The sequence below is a fragment of the Capsicum annuum genome, chromosome 9, assembly GCF_002878395.1.
Source record: "Capsicum annuum cultivar UCD-10X-F1 chromosome 9, UCD10Xv1.1, whole genome shotgun sequence".
In the NCBI taxonomy this organism is placed as follows: Eukaryota; Viridiplantae; Streptophyta; class Magnoliopsida; order Solanales; family Solanaceae; genus Capsicum; species Capsicum annuum.
Window position 1 is genome coordinate 180,089,254 of NC_061119.1, and position 21,644 is coordinate 180,110,897.

The 21,644-nt window shown below is 33.6% G+C and overlaps 1 protein-coding gene and 1 long non-coding RNA gene across 8 annotated transcripts in view; one reads left to right on the plus strand and one right to left on the minus strand.

Annotated features, from left to right (window-relative positions):
* Positions 1-10,099: 10,099 nt before the first annotated feature.
* LOC107852304 lies at positions 10,100-19,342 on the minus strand. Of its 2 annotated transcripts, XR_007045168.1 has the most exons (3): positions 19,052-19,342; positions 12,697-12,790; positions 10,100-10,674 (listed from the first exon to the last, which is right to left on the minus strand). It is a non-coding gene; the product is annotated as an uncharacterized LOC107852304 (long non-coding RNA). The 2 variants fall into 2 exon arrangements; XR_001669380.2 differs by lacking the exons at positions 10,100-10,674; positions 12,697-12,790 and adding an exon at positions 15,211-15,762.
* A 106-nt stretch (positions 19,343-19,448) lies between these two features.
* LOC107852302 (cyclic nucleotide-gated ion channel 4) overlaps positions 19,449-21,644 on the plus strand; it is a 66,945-nt gene continuing 64,749 nt past the window's right edge. For 3 of the 6 annotated variants that reach the window (XM_016697365.2, XM_047397107.1, XM_047397106.1), the window contains exon 1: positions 19,475-20,193. In XM_016697365.2, coding sequence (XP_016552851.2) covers positions 19,639-20,193 — 555 coding nt within the window. In that variant the 5' untranslated portion in view covers positions 19,475-19,638. Of the gene's footprint in view, positions 20,194-21,644 lie in introns of all 6 variants that reach the window. The other 3 variants (XM_016697366.2, XM_047397108.1, XM_016697367.2) reach the window with 3 other exon arrangements.

Sequence of the window (21,644 nt, forward strand, 5' to 3'; positions counted from 1 at the left end):
GCATCGTGGTGAACCCTTAATCCATGTTCCAGTTGCTAATTTAATTCATTGAGGGGCAATTGAGTATTTTCTCCTCAGCCCAATTCATAAAAACACGAATTAAAACAACGGTTAGGGCATTATATTCCCATTTTCCCCTAATTTTCCTCACAAAAAAAACCCTAATCATCCCCCAAGTTCATCAATGTCATTTTCTCTTCTAGAAAACTAAGAAATCAAGTTACCAAATCTGAAAACCTTCATGGAAGCTTAAAGATTTGTGTTTCTCTTTCAAGATTTAAGGTTTAAGGTATGTGTGATGTTCATCCGTGGGCCCTTTTCACCCATGGAGTCCAAGAATTCCCTTTCGATATCAAATTATGAGTTTTTACATGTTTATGATAAATTATGTGTATGAAGTTGTTATTGATTTTGATTACAAGTTATGGTAAAAGTATTTTTTGATGGAATGAGCCCTTATATGATTTGAGTATTGAAATCCTCATATTATATCCCTAATTCATGGTTTTAGTATTGTAACTACATTTTCAATCACATGTTTTACACATTCCCATGCTTAAATTCATGACTCCCATGTGTTTGATGAAATGTCTAAATGTTGGGTTTTGAGCAATGATCCTTTACTATGGTTTTTAAAGCTTCATATATCCTTATTGTTATATTTATTTAGTGCTGGAGGGTTATGAACACTCTATACTTAGCTGTTTACATAATTCTAGTATCTTCAGAATGATTTCAGATAAACCATGAGAGTTGTCATACAGTTAGTATCATGATCAGTTGCTAGCTTAGTTAAGCTTAGTTCAGTCCAGTAATTAGTGTCTTTCAGTTAGGAGTAGGACTTAGCACCGAGCGAACCCAGGGATGGGGGATCATATTCCAGTAGAGGGTGTGACCTTTAGTAGCAGTCTGTTAGTTCCTGAACTACATACCCAGCGTAGGTTAGAGATATCAACCTGCCAGTTGAGGGTTGATAAAGTGTTTACCTGCCAGTTAAGGGTAATACATATCTCACTAGAGCACCTTCCAGTTAAGGGTGACTCATTAGTCCTTCAGAAAATTAGTTTAGTTATCCACACAGCCAGTGTTAGTACCCGCGGAACGGTACTGACACCCTTCTAACTGGGGTAATAGGTTGAACCCCGATTAGCTCAGATTGGGGCATGTTGGTTAGATGATATCTCCCACAGTCTCAGTTCAGTATTCAGTACAGAATTCATTTTAGGTTTTCTTGACCATAGCATACAGTTCATCAGTTATTCAGTTACCAGATTTCAGTATTTCAATTTACAGACTATTTTGGTATCTATTATATGTTTTGTCATGGATTCTCATATTTTACAGCTTTGGCATCTTTTATGCATTAGTTATTGCATGCTATTCAGCCAGTCATTATTTCATGTATATGAACCTATGCATTTCATCCTAACCTTATCTCATATACCAGTACATTCAAAGTACTGAACGCATACTTTTTTTTGTGCTATAATGTCTTATATCATAGGTTCGGACGCTCAATTTCCTGATCGCGCTTAGACAGTTCATCTTATCAGCAACAACAGTTGTGGTGAGTCCTTATATGTCGGGGACCTGTTATATTATTTTATTATTTTTGCCTTTCATTTCAGCTAGTTTAGTTTGGAGTTAGTTAGGGCCTATCCCATCAACTCTTCATTCAGTTTAGATGTTTTCAGATGTTTTCAGTCTTTCAGATAGTTAGTCAGTTTATTAGTTGTTGGATCATTCTTTTTAGTATGTCATCAAACGTTCAGACTTATGATTTAAATCATATTTTCAGCATTTGAACCTTAGGGATTTATTCATTTATTTCTGCACATGTTTATTATTAGTATATTATTCAGTGCTCACTGTAGGCACCAGCCCATGGGTTAGCTTATGATCACTTGTGACCTAAGCACCGTTGTCGCGACTAGGGGATAGCCTCGGTCCGTGACATAATCTCCAACACTGTAAATAAATAACTAAAAAAGATATAATATGAAACAAGGCATAATAATACTACAAGACTGGCCCCCAAAAGCTAGTAAATACGAAAAAAAAAAGTAAATAACCCAGTGAGGGGTCCTCATAAGCCCTACGGGTACAATAAAAGAAAAGTAAATACTGAAGATTCATAAATTTACCGAATATCAACTATAACTATGAGTCTATCCATACCATATCATATCATAAATAACTCTTAGTGTCGGACTCGAATCGAAACTTAATATCATTATAATTATCATCATTTTTTGGACTTGGATCAAAACTCGTATCACTAATACCATATCAATTATTGGACTTAAACTGAAACTCAATATCAAATAACCACCGGATTTGGCCCAAAATTAGCACCAACTCCCAAGTACCAAACTATCATAAATATCATGAAACAAATCTCCTTAATATCCAAAATAAGCATTTTAAAGGGGTATAACATATGTATAAAAGTCTACAAGAGCTAACATGAATCTTGGTCTAAGGTGGGTTGGAGAGGCCCACTTCTAATTCCCGAAGTCGGTTCTAAGGCAATTTTTACCCTGGACTAGTCTAAGGTATCTAAATTAACTTCTAAATATTACATAAGTTTAAGTTAGCCCTAAGATACCAATTCTAGCTAAATCGTGTGCAACTAAATCAATTTCTCCTAAATTACAATTCCTTAATAGGCTAAACAGTCCAAATAATAGTATTTATGTCAATCATACCTTCAATACCTAAATCTCATCCCACACCTAGCGTAATATCATAATTTTATTATGAATTAGTTCAATCTATGAAGAAGGTAAATCTATCCTACTTAAATACCAAATAATTCGCTAAATCAATTATTTTCCTTTTTTAAAAGCTTCTGTAAGATGGCACGCTATCAAAATTATAATCTACTCATTAAAACGAGAACAATGATACCCATATTGCACTTTTATGCTTCGAATTTAAAATTATGCAAAAATCTAATGTGGGACTCATTTGCGAAATCATGCTCTCAAAATCAACAACACATCCCTCTAAGATCAAGGAACATTTATCCTCAAGAATGGCGAATTTCGAGCTCTAATGGTGCTACAATCAATCCAACAGTATTCTAGAAAATTTAGAAAAAGATGAAGTATTTAATCCAGAAATTGATGGAAGCTTACCACAAATTCTGAGAAGAAATATGTTACTCATGCTTATGAACACTCTAAAATCACCCACTAATAGTTTCTCAAGTTTTCACACACTATAGGGTTTTACAATCTGGAAAATCGGTGAAAAAATGGGAGAAATTAGGCTAATATATGCACCAGGTGCCGCTAAAGTGTGCCCTGGGCCACTTTAGCGGTCAGGGCTAAAGTGCCTAGGTGCTGCAAATGCAGTCCCCATGTTGATGGGACAGGCAGTTTAAGCGATCAGTTGGCGCTAAAAAGGCTTGCGCTTTAGCGGCCAACATGCCGCAAAAGCGACATCTGCTGAGCCAGCCAAGACCTCTTAAGAGTCGAAAGACCATAAATACGCCTTCCGCGAAAGATCCTAAAGGATCGCTTTAGCAATCACACCGGCTAAAATGTATCAGCTGGAGACTTGAAATTTTCCAAGTCTCCGCTGACCCCTCAGGTTCATTTGAAATCCCGTATACGCAAACGAACTATGCTACCCTATCAAATTCGACGTTCCAAACTTAATGGCGCAACTAAAATTTCTATCTGAGGTCATTTCAATAAAAAGTGGGTCCCACACTCATGTGTCATTTCTCTTATCTTTCGGCCAATAGTCCGAAATGAGCCTCAGGACCCGAACTAAGAGTCCACCTAGCCTAAAATAGCGTTCCGAAGTTGTTGGAACTGTCTGAATTGGCATACGAGGTCGTTTGACTTAATTTTTAGTCCGGTAGTCAATTTTAACTAGCGGTAACTTCAAAACAGGAAATTGGCTCTAAAAACTAAAAGAACTTTCCGGTAACCGAATTGTCAGTTCTAGCAAATCATAAATGACTTGGGCAGCTATAGGAAAGCTCTAAATAGAGAAAGTGAGTGGAAATATGGAAAATGACTTGAAGGATCATTACAACATTGTTGGCTACATTAGGCATAATGTTGTTGGTGTTTGATACATTACATACATGATCTTCATTTCAAGACTATAAAATCCAAGTCTTATTTATTTTCTTAAATTTTGTGCGGAGTTAAACTAAGGCAACTGAAAAATAAATTAAAAGGAAGGGAGTAGTATTTTAAATCTATTTTACTATAAAAGTGACGGATAAGAAGCATGGAAAGTGATGATTGAAGGAATATTGATAGGAATTGAGATGATGTGTTCAAGTTCACGACGGCTCTGTACCTAAATTCTGTTTCCGTAGGAATTGTGATTCAATTCTGATAATATAACAATTAGTAATATTTGTAGCATACATATATATAGTTTTCTTTAGTATAATAATTGATTAAGAAAAAAACAAAGGGGGGAAACTGCGAAGAACCTGTGTTGTTCAAACTTATTCGTGGATATGACTTTTGCCCCTTTGCCAACCTTCCCACAATCTACCAGCCCTACTCAACTTCGCTGTCTCTCCCTTCTCTCTTCTCTCTCCTAAACTACCCCCCCCCCCCCCCCCCCCCCCCCCCCCCCCACCTTAACCCTTTTCAAGTCTTTTTTTTTGTGTTAATAGTTTTTATAGTATTAACATAGTTAACATGAAATAACAAATAGTAATTTTACCTTATTCTTTTATCATACGTGTAGCGCTTTGATAATACAAAAATGTATAAAATAGAATTTTCCGTTGATACGATATGTTATTTTTATCATTCTCTTTCAAGACCAATCGTGGTTTTCTAAAATTTACCAAGAATATGAACGAATCCCTTACTTCGCTACATGTGTGATAGCGTGTGTATGTGCGTGTTTTTTTTTAAGTGGAAAGCAGGGAAGCAAGAGAGATTATACGTGCTGCGGTCCAAAAGTTCAAATCGTTAGGGAAATAATAATATATATTCACTACTAATAGTTTGGTTTCACATATTAGGTACTAATGTAATTAATTTTGCTTATGTACCATCTTGAACATTGTTTAAAAACAAGCTTGAACAATTGTCTCTCGTGCTATAATAGTTTTTCGATTTTTAGATGGAAACATGGAAGTTATTGAAAGATACTTGGAGGAAAATGAAAGTTACATAGAGTTTAAATGACAAACAAAAGTAACACAATGTGTGCCTTTTCCCCATAAAAGTTAAATGGCTCTTACCTACATTACAAACATTAGCTTACAAAAGATGGGAGTTTATTTGATCCCATCACCTATATTAATGTCCCCGATCGGATATAGAATAGTGTTGGGTGGTAAAGAGTGTTTAAAAAAAATTGCAAACATAGTATTACATATACTACGACTGCAAAAATTTGAACTACTTGTGCAGTAATTTGTAAAAATAAATTTTTAAAAAATAGTATTACATATACTGTCAATAGTCCTTTTTTCCGTCAGTGTAATTTAGCACTGTATAACGAGTATTCTTTACCTTGTCTCTTATTCTACTTAATATATGATGTTCCAGATTGACATATATAAAAGCGGTGAACATGATAACATGAGTCTATATCTTTAGCTCCCAAACATATATATACACGAGCATACATGGTCGACAAGTAATAATAGACTAATGGGATAGGGAAGCAAGAGAGACTATATATATGTACAAAGCAGTACGACTCCAAAGTTCAAATTGCTATGGTGATTATAATATAATTCACCACTAATCGTTTTGTCTAGCAAATTTAGTAAGTAAATTAGTTGTTTCGATGGAAAAACTGAAGTAAAACTCGAATGAAAAATGAAAGTCGCAAGGGGTTTAAATGACAAAAAAAAGGTTACACAAAGTATGCCTTTTATCCAAAAGGATAAATGGTTCTTACGTATATTACATACATTAGCTTACAAAAGATGGAAGTTTTTTGGTCCCATGTTAAGGTCCCCCTAGCTATCAGATATCGAACAGTACTCTTAGGTGGTAAAAATAATAGTATTTCCAACCAAACACCATTAAAAGTGTTTTTTTATTAATTATGTAGTAATTTGCAAATAAAACAAAAAAGCATTTTGGTGTACTAAAGCATATGTTATGCGCAACGATCTATTATAAACAGTCGTAACTTGCATTGCTGTCAGATGTTGTTTACACTGAATTTGCAAATATAAATTTTAAAACATTAATATTAATTTCAAAAATTTCAAAAACCAAATTCGCTGGCTACATTTTATGGCCAATTTATTGGTATTTATCCTTGTAATTACATACACTACAAAAAAAAATGTGTTTTAGCCAAGTGCAAAACCGTGGCTATATGGTACACAAATTGTGGCTACATAGTTTAGCCACTGTTAAAGGTGTGTCTAACAAGGGCGTGGCGAGTAAGTTAGCCACGATTTTAACGTCCGTGGTAACATTTTACTAGCCACAGTTTTCGGGTGCATTTAGCCACGGTCATTCCATGGTTAATTTGTTCAATTTTTTTGTTATCATATCAATTAGCCACAATTTTTATCGTGGCAAAAATGCCCATTTTTTAAGAAATATATTTTTTGCATATAAATTAGCCACAGTTTTATCCGTGGCAAAAGTTCTCAGTTTTTTTAAACAATATATACTTTGCTGTAACGCCCCGATTTTCTGAACCAAAACGCTACATGGTGTTCATGACCCCGAAGGACCATAAGCTAACCCATAACTGATATATGTACCTGTAAACTGCATAATATCTCATAAAATATGCGAAAACATGAACTGTAAGGCCATAAGGTTCAATACTAATACATATCTGAATAACATGGTATAACAATACCAAAAAGAAACATAAATACTGAAGTCTGAACATCTAATCTAACATCTATTCCGAAATCCTCTCACTGAACTGAATAAGGAGTTGAAGGAACATGTCTCCAACTAACTCCATGAACTGAAAAACTAATCTGAAATATTGTAATAAAGTAATAATAATACTTTCCTCGAATGAAGAGGAGCACTGACTGTTGAAATCTGCAATGCTACTGCTGCTCTGAAACTCGTGCCTCTGTACCTATGGCGTCAAATAAAACACCATAGTGCGAATGCGTCAGTACGATTGAATGTACTAAGTATACGAGTGAGGTAGGCTAAATGCAAAGGGTTTTATATGCATGAACAATGCTGATAATATGAACGTGAGAATACATACGTACATAACTGCAACTAAACTAGTGGTGATACTGACTACTGAGTCTGAATACTGACAACATGAGTTTACTGATGCTGAGATACTGAATGACTGAGTTTACTGATATTGAGTTACTGAATGACTGAGTTTACTGATATTGAGATACTGAATAACTGAGTTTACTGATATTGATATATAATTCACTAATAAGTGAGGAACTGATATTGTATTACTGAATACTGGGATACTGATACCATATTACTGATAAAGGAATGATTGTTTCTGATAGTTCTAATTATGAAAAACTGATTTGATTGACCGTATATAAAAGTCCTGAAACTGAGCTCATGATAACATGACTACTGAGTATGAATACTGATGACATGTATTTACTGATAACAAATCATGAATGATAACTGAATTTTGATAACTGGTATATCTGATAATATGAGTTTTGATAACAGATAGCATGAATGACTGTATCTGACAGTCCTAAATCTGATGGAACTAGCTGAGTTCCGTATTGTATCTGAGTTGACTATATCTGACGGTTCTGATATCTTAAAGAACTATCTGAGTTCTTTTACTGAGATTGATACTGAAACTGTGAAAAGTAGTTATCTAACCGACATGCCCCAAATATGCTATAATAGCTAAGCTGGGGTCCAATCTCTACCCTGATTGGAAGGGTGACCCTCATCTGGCAGGTACTCTAATGAGAACAGTGGAACCCTCATCTGACAGGTTAAGCCACCTCATCTACCCTCAACTGAAAGGTATTAATGTCTCAACCTACGCTGGCTACATAGTTCTGGAACGCAAGGACTACTTCTAAGAATCACACCCTCTACTGGCAGGTAAGTTCCCATCCTTGGGTTTGCTCGGTGCTGAATCCTACTCCCAACTGAATGACACTGAACTGATTATACTGAACTGATTTCCTAGTTCATACTAGAATTAACTAAACTGTTACTGATTGTTCTGTTTAACTGAACTGAACATGGACTAAGTTTATTGAGTTTCGATGACTAGCGGAACACTACTGAATTCTATTAACTGACTAAATGCTACTGAGTTTTGTTAGCTGACTGAGTTTACTGATGTCTGAACTGAATACTGAACTAAATTATACTGATACTGAGATTTACTAAATTCCATAGACTGACGGAATTACTGAGATTTCGTAGATTACTGAGTACTGAGTAAAACTGAACTAATACTGCCTTTACATGAGTTTTCCTGAGTCATGAGACTAACTGAAGTCTACTGAACATGGCTTGATTGAGAGTATCATGAAAACATGACATGGCTCTAGGCACATAGCTATATTTTTTGGGTACAAGTACCCTCAGGACTCGATAGAAGGAAACTGACACTTCTTGACATTCTTGAATACATGATCAATATCGACCATTCATAATAAAATAAGTTGGGGATTTCATGAAGTACATAGTTAACATAATCTTGTTCATGGTAGGAATGTATATAATCAAGATCATAATTTCATACTCTAACATCATGACATGCCAACAACATATTCATTGTACAACAATAGTATGTAAGTCATTCAAGCATGAGGTCAATGGCATGAATTCACCTTTTAGGCCATATTAATCTATACTACATGTTTCTTGTTTCTCTTAAACATTTAATCAAACACCTTTCATGAACAACTTAGGCATAGGTGAAATCATAAAATTTTCACAAAGTATAAATCACCAAATTCATGGACTTCAACTTATTTTTCAACATAGTTTCATGATTTCACATAAAGATCCCAACTTGGGAATCATTCAACACCAACAACACGATCATCAACGTCCAACTTGCAATTTCAAGAACTCAACATAGAGTTCATATGAATAATATTACAAAATAAATTAGTTTTCATGATTCTTGAGATAACTCATGGAATTAAAAACTCAATTTAACATCATCAACATGAACATAATCATCCCACCACAAAATATTCATGATACATAACTTAAAACTTGATTCTTGAGCTCTATGGATGAAAGGAATCCATGGATGAACACTATGCATACCTTAGTTCTTCATTTTACGAAGATTGACGGAGAGAATTTCTTGAAATTAAATCCCCAATTGCAAACCCTCTTCTTGTTCTTGATGAATTTTGAGAGAAATCAAGCATATGTTGCTAAATTATGATGAATATTGTATTTGTATAAATATATATAGAGGTGGGAAAGCTAAAATACCCCTGGAGAAAGAGAGAAAAACACAGCTGTCCTCTGTTATTTTCAGGCTGATAGGCTGAATTAAATTGATCATAACTTTTTACTCCAATATTCAAATTGGATGAAACCAATTGCATTGGAAATAAGACTCAAAGATATTTCTATTGATATATAGCAGCTCTAAAAGTTCATTATATGCAGGAAGTTATGATAGTGTGAAGTTGACTAAAATTTTTGACCTGAAATACGTCCGGAATGCAGAAGCATTTCAAACCAGTGAGTTAGCCACTGAAATGCGCCCAAAATGCACCCAGAATGTGTCCAATATGTACTAGGGACTTTTCCCATCACAACACAACTTGAAAATCTAAAAACGGAGGTCGGGAAGGTCATCAAATAAATCCCCAAAGTTAGGAGGTCTAAAATGAGAGTAAGTGTTGAACTTGAATACTTAGCAAAAAAAATTTGTAAGTGTTGGAATCTCTCATGGAGCTTTACGAGCTGAGTTTGACATGCGATTTTTACGGGGTCTTACATTTGCATATAAATTTGCCACAGTCTTAACCAAGGCAAAAGTGCCCAACTCTTTTTAAATATAAATATATATATATTGCAATTGTTTACCTTTTAAATACGTTGATAGTCTGATACTAATTCCTGAATAATGATAGACATTCACTTATAATTGACCATTATACACACGATTGATATTAATTGTAACATAATTATCAAAGTTCTTATATTTTTCAATATATAGTCACAAAAGATAAGGTCCAAATCTTAAATATTCATAAAAGATACCACAAATACTAATGTTAAAAGTTAAAGAAACACCATATCTGTTGTTTGTTTCAAAATATACTAAAGGCTAAGAAGATTAGTCCAAACTTCAAAGTAATCAACTCACTACCAAATTTAGATTGTAAAGAACTATGAAGAGATGCCAAGTGATTCTCATTTTGCGCAAGCTTTTCTTTGGTTTCTTCATATCCGGTCAACTTTTCTTTCAAGGTTTCTACCTGTTTCTCAAGGTCTTTAACCCGTTCACGAGATATACTGCTTAGTCTTTAACCCGTTCACGAGATATACTGCTTGAGCTACTAAGATTCACATGACTATTTCTGGACATTCCAAAAGCCTTTAAAGGACAAACATTACCACCTAAATCATACACACATATAGAATGTTCAGGTCCAAACACTTTTCCAATGGCGTCGTTAGGATGAGCTAGTATCTTCAAAGGAATACCATAACTGATAGAAAGTTCTTGATCTTCAGGTAGATGCTCTGATATTTTATCCTACAAGCAAAATAGATAAATAAGACATTCTCGTACCAATAAGATTTCTCAGTTATAGATAATTTAAGCAATTACAACAACAACATACCCAACAACATACCCAATTTATCCTACAAGCAAAATACTACCAAAATGTTGTCTGCTGAGAATAGAACCCACGTCAAAGCTATTGTTTAGTTTTCACACACTCTGATGTCAGTTTACAAAGACAAAAGTTGGGTATGAATATCCAAACCTGTTTTGTAAGTATAGTAAATATTCAAACAAACTTCAGAAAGAGCTCGGTGGGCCTATTAAAGTACAAAAGAAATCCATGAAATAGATTTGTCAGTCACTGTTTTACCAGCTCAATCAACCTATATATAGTTTATCACGAGTGTGTCAAGGAGCTATACTGATAGTTTATAAAGATAAAAATCAGTCAAAATGTTATTATGTTAGAAATCCTTGGATGAAAAAAATAACAGGTCATTTTTGCATTATGAGATTTCAAAATGACCTACCTAACATATTTACAAGCTAGTAAGTACTCAACTAAACAAGTTTAACTATCTCATAAAAGCTCAGTATCAAAGTGGCACCCATTTATAAGAAAACCTTGATGTCAGAAAATTCTCAAATAGTTAATTAGTAAACCTACCTTAATTTGTCGTAGTTTCAAGAACAGATTTTAATATTTTAGGGCAATAGGAAATCTAGAAACAATGAACCTTAAGTCATGTCATTAGATTAGAATCTAGAAGAAACCAAAACTTGCTTAATGAAAAGTATAGCTAGTAAAAGTGTATATAACCATATCCGTCATCAAAAGTAAAAAGCATTTACAATTATAGCCCCTAATTGGACAAACCGTAGAGTAATGGAAAACTTGTAATTTATTGTACGCGAATAACACATGAGAACATATAATGAAGAAACTTGAGTTGAAACATTGAAGCTCCAAATCCAACATGTCATGGAGATTACAAATCTCTGAAAGGGCACATTATAGAACACAACAAGGATGAATTCTTGTCTATTCCTTTTTTTTCTTTGTAAAAATTCCATGCATGAAGCTAATCGTTGCAGCTGTCATATGATATTTTGCTATTTATCTATGTTTTGAATCAATTTCAAACAACCGGGGATGTTATACATTAACAATTTTGTAAAGAATCTTTAAGACATATAGAGGTTATGGACATTGAGTTATCATTCTCTACAAGACATTGATTCAAGTTGTTTAGGATAGGTAGCAGCAATAAGAGTTTGTCACAATTTGGATTTTGTTACCAATATGAGACTTTTGCCATTAGGTACTTAATTCATTGAAGTAGGTTTGACTCAGATTTCTCCTAGCACCTGTGGAGTAATAGCACAAGAGTGAAGTAATACAATAATGACCCAAAGAGTGAAGGACTTGAACTTTTCACCCTCACTCTAGTCAGGTGTAGCAGGGTTATCATCAAAGGGAATAATTGAACCAAGGATAGTTTCTCTAAGCTGAGTAAGAGTTGTTCTGCATACTGGAAGGAGAATTATAGCCATATTGAACTTGAGAGTTTCCCCAGCAGCTTTAGCTAAACAGACACAATACCACATAATATTGAAGGCTACTCTCCCTTTAAATTATTAAATCTTCCATATGAATACTAGAGGCACAAGATACTACTAAAAACTATATATCCAAAACCATAGACAACACTCATGCCACGAACAAGAAACTTCACACACATATAAACTTGTACATGCATAGCTAAAGGCAAGAAAAATATAAAGGGAAAGCAAGAATGTTTTGGCATATATCTACTGAAATTTGAATATGGACAAGTATATGAATCTTACATCTAAAATATTCCTTTCTTCATTCACAAAATTTCTATCCTTCTTCAATAAAGTTGACAAAATAACCTCACTTCGACACACAGGTTGTCCCAATTTTTGCTTCTACCATTAACCAAGTATATAAAAATAAAAAATAAATAGCATGAAACACATTTTATAAAATGATTTTCAAATAAAATTTGATATTAAGAAACTTACCATCTGACGACCTCTCCTTGCATTGCTTTTGCTACCACCAGTATGCGAAACTTTAAGTTTCTTTCTATTTTTTTGCATTTTGTGCACATTGTTTCTGTAATTCTCAAAAATCAATTCAATTAGCAGTAGTAAAGGGGCACAAACACAGAATTGTACAAAAAAAACCTTGAGGGATTATTTAATCCACTACTTTCATATTCTCCTTATTATAGTGATGCACAAAAGCAGTCCAATCAACACAGAATCAATGTTTTTGAGAGTTTTCTCAAGTAGCTCTTCTTTACTTTTGTTGGGATAGAAGTATTCATTTCGTAACTTATATTTGGAGGCGGTGGAAGCTTTATGAGTGTGGAGCTTCACTTAGCTCATTTTAGAAACCCTATTCCTCCTTTTTATAGACTCTTTGAAAGGCCGGGTCGAATTAGTTGGACCGGCTATTTTTTATATATGTGTTGTTGATTTTGTAATTTATTGGATGGGTTGGTCTATCCATTTTGGATTGATTTAAATCATAAATTAAATCAAAAAAAAAAAAAGATTAAAGGACCTCCACCTATCGCGTAAAGATTGCATCACCCAATCAACTCTAGCTTCATAGTCAAACTCAAAATGCTTCTTCAAATTTATTTGTATTCATAAATCAATATATATCAATAAAAAAATAAACTAATTGAATGACAATGAAGTTAGGTAGTTACCTCAATAAGCTCTCGCATTACTTGTATCACAAAGGATATAGGACACAATACAGACTTTGAGAAAGTTTACTAAGAAATTTCACAAGCAAGTTTGAACCATTATCACTTTCTTGTCCATCTCCATTGAGTTCCACCATGACTTTCTATTTTTTTCTAAGTTCCAAACTCAATCTACTTGCATAATTTGAGTTGTGATTTCTCCGGTTGAAGTATCTACCATTTTAACAAGCAATTAGCTTTCATAGAAAGAATAAAATAAAATTACTTCTAACCTTTAATCTTGACAAGTAGCGGCTCCTCTTTCACTTTTGAGCTAACTTCATTAGAGTTTGAAAAAGAAATTAAATTTTCATCACTGAGAGTAGGAGTTGTCATATTCTCATTCACAACATGATCATTTTGTTGATCCAAATATTGGAAAGTTATGTTATGGTTTTCAGTTTGCTGTCCTCGTAGGCTCACTAACAATGATTGTGTTGACTTCTTGCGTTTTTCTTCATATTTTTCTAGAATATGAAAAGAATAGATTTATTTTACTATATCAATTCAAAAGAAAGTTTGGCATTTTCTACTAGCTTCAGTAAGCAGTAGTCACTGCTTTGATACTTTTCTTTCTTTTACCTACAAAGTGAAATCTGCAACATCAAAATATAAGAACTTGAAGTAGAAAAGAGAAAAAAAAAAAAGGAAGCTTTCATATAGCTTGGTGCTGGGTTGAACACTGGTTTCCCTTCTTTTCTCAAAATGGATATAATTGTTATGCTCTCAGCTTGCTGGGCCAGGTACCTAACTCCTATGTTTCAACAACTGTAATTATATTTAATAAAAGGATATAGAATAGGATGGAAATCCTGATGCTTAGATTTCATGGTAATTGAGCTATATTGATGATTTCTGAAATGCATTTAAATTGAATATGTAAATCAAGACACAGTGAATCAAGAAAGATTATTATCCTTCATTTTAATTTGTCTGTCTAGTTTAGACTTGGCACAAAGTCTAAGAAAGTAAAAGTGTCGTATGGAAATTTGGAATTAAGTAGTTGTCAAGGATAAAAAGAGACATCTTTTTGAAATAAACTGAAAAGGATGAATTGGAGGTAGTAACATATTTGCCTGAACCAGATCTGCTTGAGAATAGCTTCATCATGGTATTTTGATAGCCAGAATATAATGAATATGGAGTGTATCTTAAACTTTCTTTTATTGAACCACACCACTCATTAACTTTTTAAAAACACTTTTTCTGATAACTCACCCGATTAAGAAAAAAATAATGTTATGCAATTAGAGAAGTGGTTTATTATTGAAGATAATGTGATGAGACAAAATTAGAGGGTGAAAGGAATTAGACTAGGTGTTGCAAATGCTAAATATCTAACTTTATTAGCTAGCAATATTACCTTACCTTGGCTTATATCTATAGATTTCAATGCAGTACTAAGTCCTTAAGACAAGCTCTTTGGAACCCTACAAGAGGTTAAACAACTGTTTGTGGTACTTATATTTTTCATCATGTGGCAAATACCGATGATGTCTCACAAAGTAACTTTTTCTACCAAACTTAAGTCTCGTTGAATCTGTGTTAAAGTTACATGATGGACAAGCAAATAATTTATGTGTATTTCATCCAGACAAGTTGTCAAGACCTGGAAAATCACTTATGGTTCACGTCAATGTAGCACACAATCTAAACATTTCCTTAGTTGAGGAATCATAAGCACTCACACCATTTCACAACTGATTCAACTCCGCAATTAAAGGCTGTAAGTAAACATCAATGTTGTTACCAAGCATTTTAGGACCAGGAATTATCATTGACATGATAAGAGAAGTTTACTTCATAAAACACCATGGAGGATAGTTATAAATGTACAACATCACAAGCATCCCAAATGGATTAAAACTATCCGTAGCTAAAGTAAATCACACATTACGAGTTTCTGAAGCAAAGTCGGGATAGCATAAATCAAAATGTTTATATTCTTTGCCATCTTTGGGATGTCGTAATAAACCATCTAGATTAGCCTTTGTAGCATGCCACTTCAAGAGTTTTGCAGTCGTAGAGCACATGTATAACTTTCTCAATCTAGCTATAAGTGGAAAGTACCGCAACACTTTTGCTGGCTTTGGTTTTCTTTTCTGTTGATCATCAATTTCAGCATTTGTGCCAACATCATTTATTTCTGATATATACCTGGAAGTATTGCACTTCTTGCATTTATCTCTATTTATATCCTCAGGTGTTCCCCAATATAACATGCAATGACTCGGACATGCATCGATTTTATCATAGCTCAAACCCAACCTCTTGATCATCTTTTTGACTCATAAAATGATGATAGTAGTCTTGCATGGGGAAAAGCATCCTTTAACAGGTCAAGAATCATTGAGAATGTTTTATCAGTTGCACCACATAAGACCTTAATATGATAAAGATGAACAATGAATGACAATTTACTATATTTTGCACAACCATCATAAAGTTCTTGATTCCCATCCTCTAACAACTCCTTAATTTTCTCTTTTTCTGACTTTAGCCTTCAGCACCCCAAAAATAGTCATTATCTAGTAAATTTAATGGACCAGAATCTTGAAAATTATTATCATCAAAGACACTAAAAGCATCCTTCAGCATATCTTGCATGGATATATCTAACCGACTCAGATTGTAATCGGGATGTTGATGCTACATTGGAAACTACATGTTTTTCACCATGCATAAACCAATATGTGTACTTTTCTGGAAATCCCTTTTGAATAAGATGACTAAGCACTTCAGCTCTATTAGGCATAATAGAAAATCCACATGTAGTACAAGGACATGAAATTTTTCCATCTACAGACACTTTTGAAAATGCAAAGTCCAAAAACTGAACTACACCATTTGAGAATTCTTTTGATTTAATTGGCTTCCAAATCTAACTCTTGCCAATCATGATGGAATAAAACTATTTCAAATATGAAAAATCAAAATACATGACTAATAAGGCCAAGATCTTAATAAACTTAGGTAATGAAAATGCTTACAAAACAAACAATTACTCACTCACTAGATTCAAATAAGGTTCTACAAAACTGAAACTCTTACTAACAGTTGCAGAATACCACTGAATTCAAAAAAAAAAAATATTAAGTTTGTACTTTAAACATTTCACCTTAATGTCATTAGTTTAAACAATGATTAAAAATAGAAAAAAATCACAAGAAATGGAGAGCCAAAGACCACTGATGCAAATATCTAAAAAGATAGCCTCCAATCAAGTTTTTATACATAAAGCTTTTGCAGTATGAAATGTTATGTCAAAAGAAAACACACATATATACATACATACATACATACATACAATGATCAAGTTATCAAAGGACTAGCAAGCAAACATGTCAAATAATAATAAAGATGAATCTTTAATCATGGAGGAACATTCTCAATAATTCTTTTTTGAAATTTGTCCCACAGACATGCCAAAAATGAAAAAGAAAAAAACAAAATACCTCGTATTTCGCCGTGTACTTTTCGAATTCTTAGAGAGAAACGTAATACTTGGTCAAACGAGTCTTTTCTAATAAGTAGTAGTAAGCTATTAACGACTAGAAAACTTATAAAAATTATAACCTTCCAGCAACTCTGATAGGGCCTAATTTAGCCAATGCTCGTTCCACCTCTTCACTAACATGTTCAGGTCAAATGGTCAAAATCCAATAAGAAATCTTGACATCAAATAACTAAAATCACAAAAGATAATTCTCACAGCACGTTAGATTATTGGATATTGTACAAATACATGTATGTGTCTTTATGTAGTTATACGCGAAAGATCATTCATCTTCTCACTCTGATAGCACAATGAACTATAAAATAACAACATATATAATGTATTCCCACAAGTATGGGTCTACGGAGTGTAGAGTGTACGCAGACCTTACCACTATTTGTAGAGATAGAGATTAGGGAAGTTATTTTCTAAAGGCCCTCGACTAAAATAGAGCATAACAAAGCAATTTAAAAAGAAGTTGTCAAAATATGAGCACCAAGGAGGTAGATGAATAGATGATCAATGTGTAGAACAAGAACTCATCCTACTTTGTTGAATGGATCCCAAATAATGTCAAGTCAAGCATGTGTGATATCCCACCAACTGGGATTAAGATGGCATCAACATTTATTAGCAATTCAACCTCTATTTTAGGAGATAGTTAGGAGGGTGAGTGAGTAGTTCACAGCCATGTTTAGGTGCAAGGCTTTCTTGCATTGTTACACAGGTGAAGGAATGGATGAAATGGAGCTCACTAAAGCCGAGAGAAATATGAATGATTTGGTTACAGAATATCAACAATACCAAGATGCGACAGTAGATGACGATGAAGACTATGAGGATGAGGAGGCCTCTGATGATCAATATGAATCCTAAATATTTTCTACATTTTATATTATTGGTTAGTTCAGTTTGTACCAAGTGAATTTGTTATGTTTCCTATTGTCTTCTCTACATTTGAACTTTGTGTTTGGTTTGTTGAGAAATGAAATGTCTTTTATTGGTCTAAATATGAATACTATTGTATTGTATTGGCTCTTTTTATAGAGAAAAAAGGTTGTGTGAGCACATACATTGCAGTTTCTGGCATTATAGAAAGCTATTATAGCGTTATCTTATGCATACTTATTCCTCTAAAGTAACAAGTATTAATCAGCAATGACTTTCTAAACATTACAGAAGCTTTGTAATCGTGTAGTTGATCGAGTATGACTTGATATTTCAAATATCTTTTCTTTCTAGAGCTAGTTCATTGGCAATAAAATAATAATTCTATGGTTATATTCCTAAAGTCTTCCTAAACAATATATCTAGATTCTCTAGTTCCCACAAATATGCTTCACCTCTGTAAACTATATACTTTATGCAATTTACAGTCACTTAACTCTTTCATAATACAGTGTCTTTTGAAAATGTATTTACTTTCTTTGACATTATATCCCTGAATAGCCGTAGTGTGTGCCGTAGTCTTTTCCCCAGAAAAATTTTCTTTTCAGCATTCCTTGACTACTATGACATACCATACAAGATCATTGAGGTCAACCCCATCAGCAAAAAAGAACTCAAGTGGTCTGATTATAAAAGCGTGTCTGTTCTGGTGGTTGAGGAGCTACAAATAGCAAATGGAATTGTACTTGTTTTGCAATTTCATTAGCGGATCAAGAGTTGTTAGTCTCTATTAAAAATAATCATTAAACTATATGTATATATTTCATATTTCATATCAAAATGAATTTACTCGTTTAGTAATGTTAGAGTTAGAAGCACCAAACCCTTTCTCTACTTACTGAAGTTGTCAAAAGTTTGGAATATCTCAAATACTGGAATATCATACTCCTATGAAACTTTAACAGATCTATTTTTCTTGCATATTCACATAAAATCCATCAAAATTGCAGATTCATAAAACTCATCAAAATTTCCAAAATAATAACATAAAAACCATCAATATTGCAGATTTCATAAAACCCATCAAAATTCTCATTCTTAAAAACTAGAAAATCCACGCACACAAAAATCAAATTGCTAATTTCGTAAGCTCACCATTTCAATAAAAAAGAAAAATATAGAACCTTATTTTCAATTTTGACCTTAAAAACTCTAAACTACAAAGATTTGTTACCTGGAAGGAGTAATTTCACCACTTTTCACTGCTATTGAAGTGAAGAAGAGTTAATTTTTTGGAAGAATTGATTTTCGTTCTAGCTGGGTTGTACTGGATTGGTGTCAAATTCAGAACTAGATGGTTTAGGGTAAATAAAATTTGGGGGAAAAGGAGTTCGCTTTTGAGAGAACTGGACAGAAAGTGCAAAAATAATACCTACGCGTGTTAGCCACGAAATTTTTGCCACGATTTTTTATGCGTAGGGAAGTTCTTATTATTTGGTTAATTTTGCCACGGTTTTTGTAACCGTGGCTAATAAACCGTGGGTAAATGACGTGTTTTTGGTAGTGATAGGGCAGTCAAGGAAGTTCCTATCATTTTTGTCAACTTATGCTACTCTTCCCATATCTACAATAATTTATGCCCTCTCCTTGTCATTGTTCAAATCCCTCTTACTTCCAAAAATTCAGTGCATATATTCTCTTCTTTTCTCTCTTCCCAAAGCCAATCCCTTTCATCAAATCACCCTTTGCCATACACCCTCCTTATCCCAAACCCATATAAGAAATAATTAGCACAAAAAAGGAATCAAGAGAAGAAAATTAATGGCTAGTCATCATGAACTTGAACTATCGTATAATTATAGTGATCATAGTGACGATGACGATGAAGATCAAGATAACCTTGAAGAAAAAGAAGAGGAAAAAGAAGAAAATAATTCTAATGACTACAACATTTGTGGTCGTGAACGTCGTGGAGGAGGATTGATAGACTTTTTCTCTTGGAAAGTAATAGACCCTAGAGCACCTTGGGTACAAGAATGGAACCGAGTGTTCTTACTAGTATGTGCCACGGGTCTTTTCGTGGATCCTCTCTTTTTCTACGCTCTTTCTATAAGCGAGAGTTGTATGTGTCTTTTTATCGACGGTTGGTTTGCGGTTACAGTCACAGTTCTCCGGTGCATGACTGATGCTTTACATTTATGGAACATGTGGCTCCAATTCAAGATGCACAAATTTCGTCTTCATGAGGGAGAAAATACTAGTAGTCATCCTCGGATACACCATGAAAAAAGTCTTCGACGTTCTGTGGCCTTACGATACTTGAAATCCAAGAAGGGTTTCTTTTTCGATCTCTTCGTCATACTTCCTTTACCTCAGGTGCGTTTGTTGAGAATATAATTAACTAAGTAAAATTATGTTTTCTTTAATAGATTAAATTTTTAGGTATTAATAAAACAAGCTAAGCACAAAGAATTTCTTTTTTATAAAAGAAAATGATACTATGATACGATTTTTCTTAATGAGGTAGGTATATCGGGATGATAACTGGTGATGCATGTCTGTATTTTAGTTTGAAACTGTTAGTAAAAGAAGAAAAAGAGGCATGCATGCATATGTCATGGCCGTTGTTTCTTAAGCATGCAGTGATAACTTTTATGCAGATGCGGGGGCAAAGCTAGAATACATCTAGCTTACGGATTTGGTTGCCTCTAATAACTTTGATCATAATTCTATATTATTTTTGAGATATTTATCAAATATATATAAATTTATTACTTTTAGAACCTCAAATTATTACTTTTAAGACCCTAATATGAAAAGACTAAAATCACGAACTGATAAAAATTTAAAGTTTAGCTCCGTCTAGCTATAGGATTCTTTTCTTTGTTCACAAAGGTGAGACAGGCGGAGGAACTAACACACATTTGTACGACAATCCAGTGACGAGTAATGGACCTCCAGGATATCTCCAAAGTCTATTTTCCTTCCATATTTTATTTACCTTCCGAATCACCAGCAATACGGAAACTGAACTGAGTTTCATAACTATTTATGCTGTTTCTAAAATGATTGAAATATCCTTGAAGCTAATTTTTAATAAATAAATTTTATAGTACTTTTACATTTGAAAAAAAAAAAAAGATGAATGGCGATAATAGAATAAAAAAGTAAAAGTTATGTTTTAAGAATGTATAGATTAACAAAGATATTAGAGATTAAATCACAAAATATTTTGTCAAACCAAAAATACTTGTAAGTTGTAAAATCATAAGATGAGTTTAGGACTTTTAATTAATTTTGCCTAATAAACTCTTTTGGTATTTACCAAATGCGTAATTAAGCTTACAAAACACTTATAAAGTAATAATTTGGTCGATCTATAATATTAGACAAACAAATACTAGTTTTTAAGAGTTCCTTTTAATCTCTTTCCTTGGTTTATTCAGCGTTTTTCCTTCTTGTTTTCCTCCTTTTGAAGCAAAAATTTTCAGAGGTCAACTTAATTTTGTAGTCCCTCCATCTTATTATGAATATGTCAGATCTGTACACAAATTTAAGGAAAAAAGTTCAAAAATTTCAACTCATACGCTAAAGATATATAACATACTAAAATACCCATACCATGTCAATTTCTCCAAAAAAGGAAAAATATATCATCCAAAAAAGGGCAGTCCGGTGCACTAAAACTACCGCTATACGCGGTGTTTGGGGAAAGGCCCCACCACAAGGGTGTATTGTTCCTAGTCTTACCTTGCATTTCCAAATGTCCACAATCGACAAACGTCCAAAAATTGGCTAAGTTTGTACAAACGTCCCTTTGAAAATGG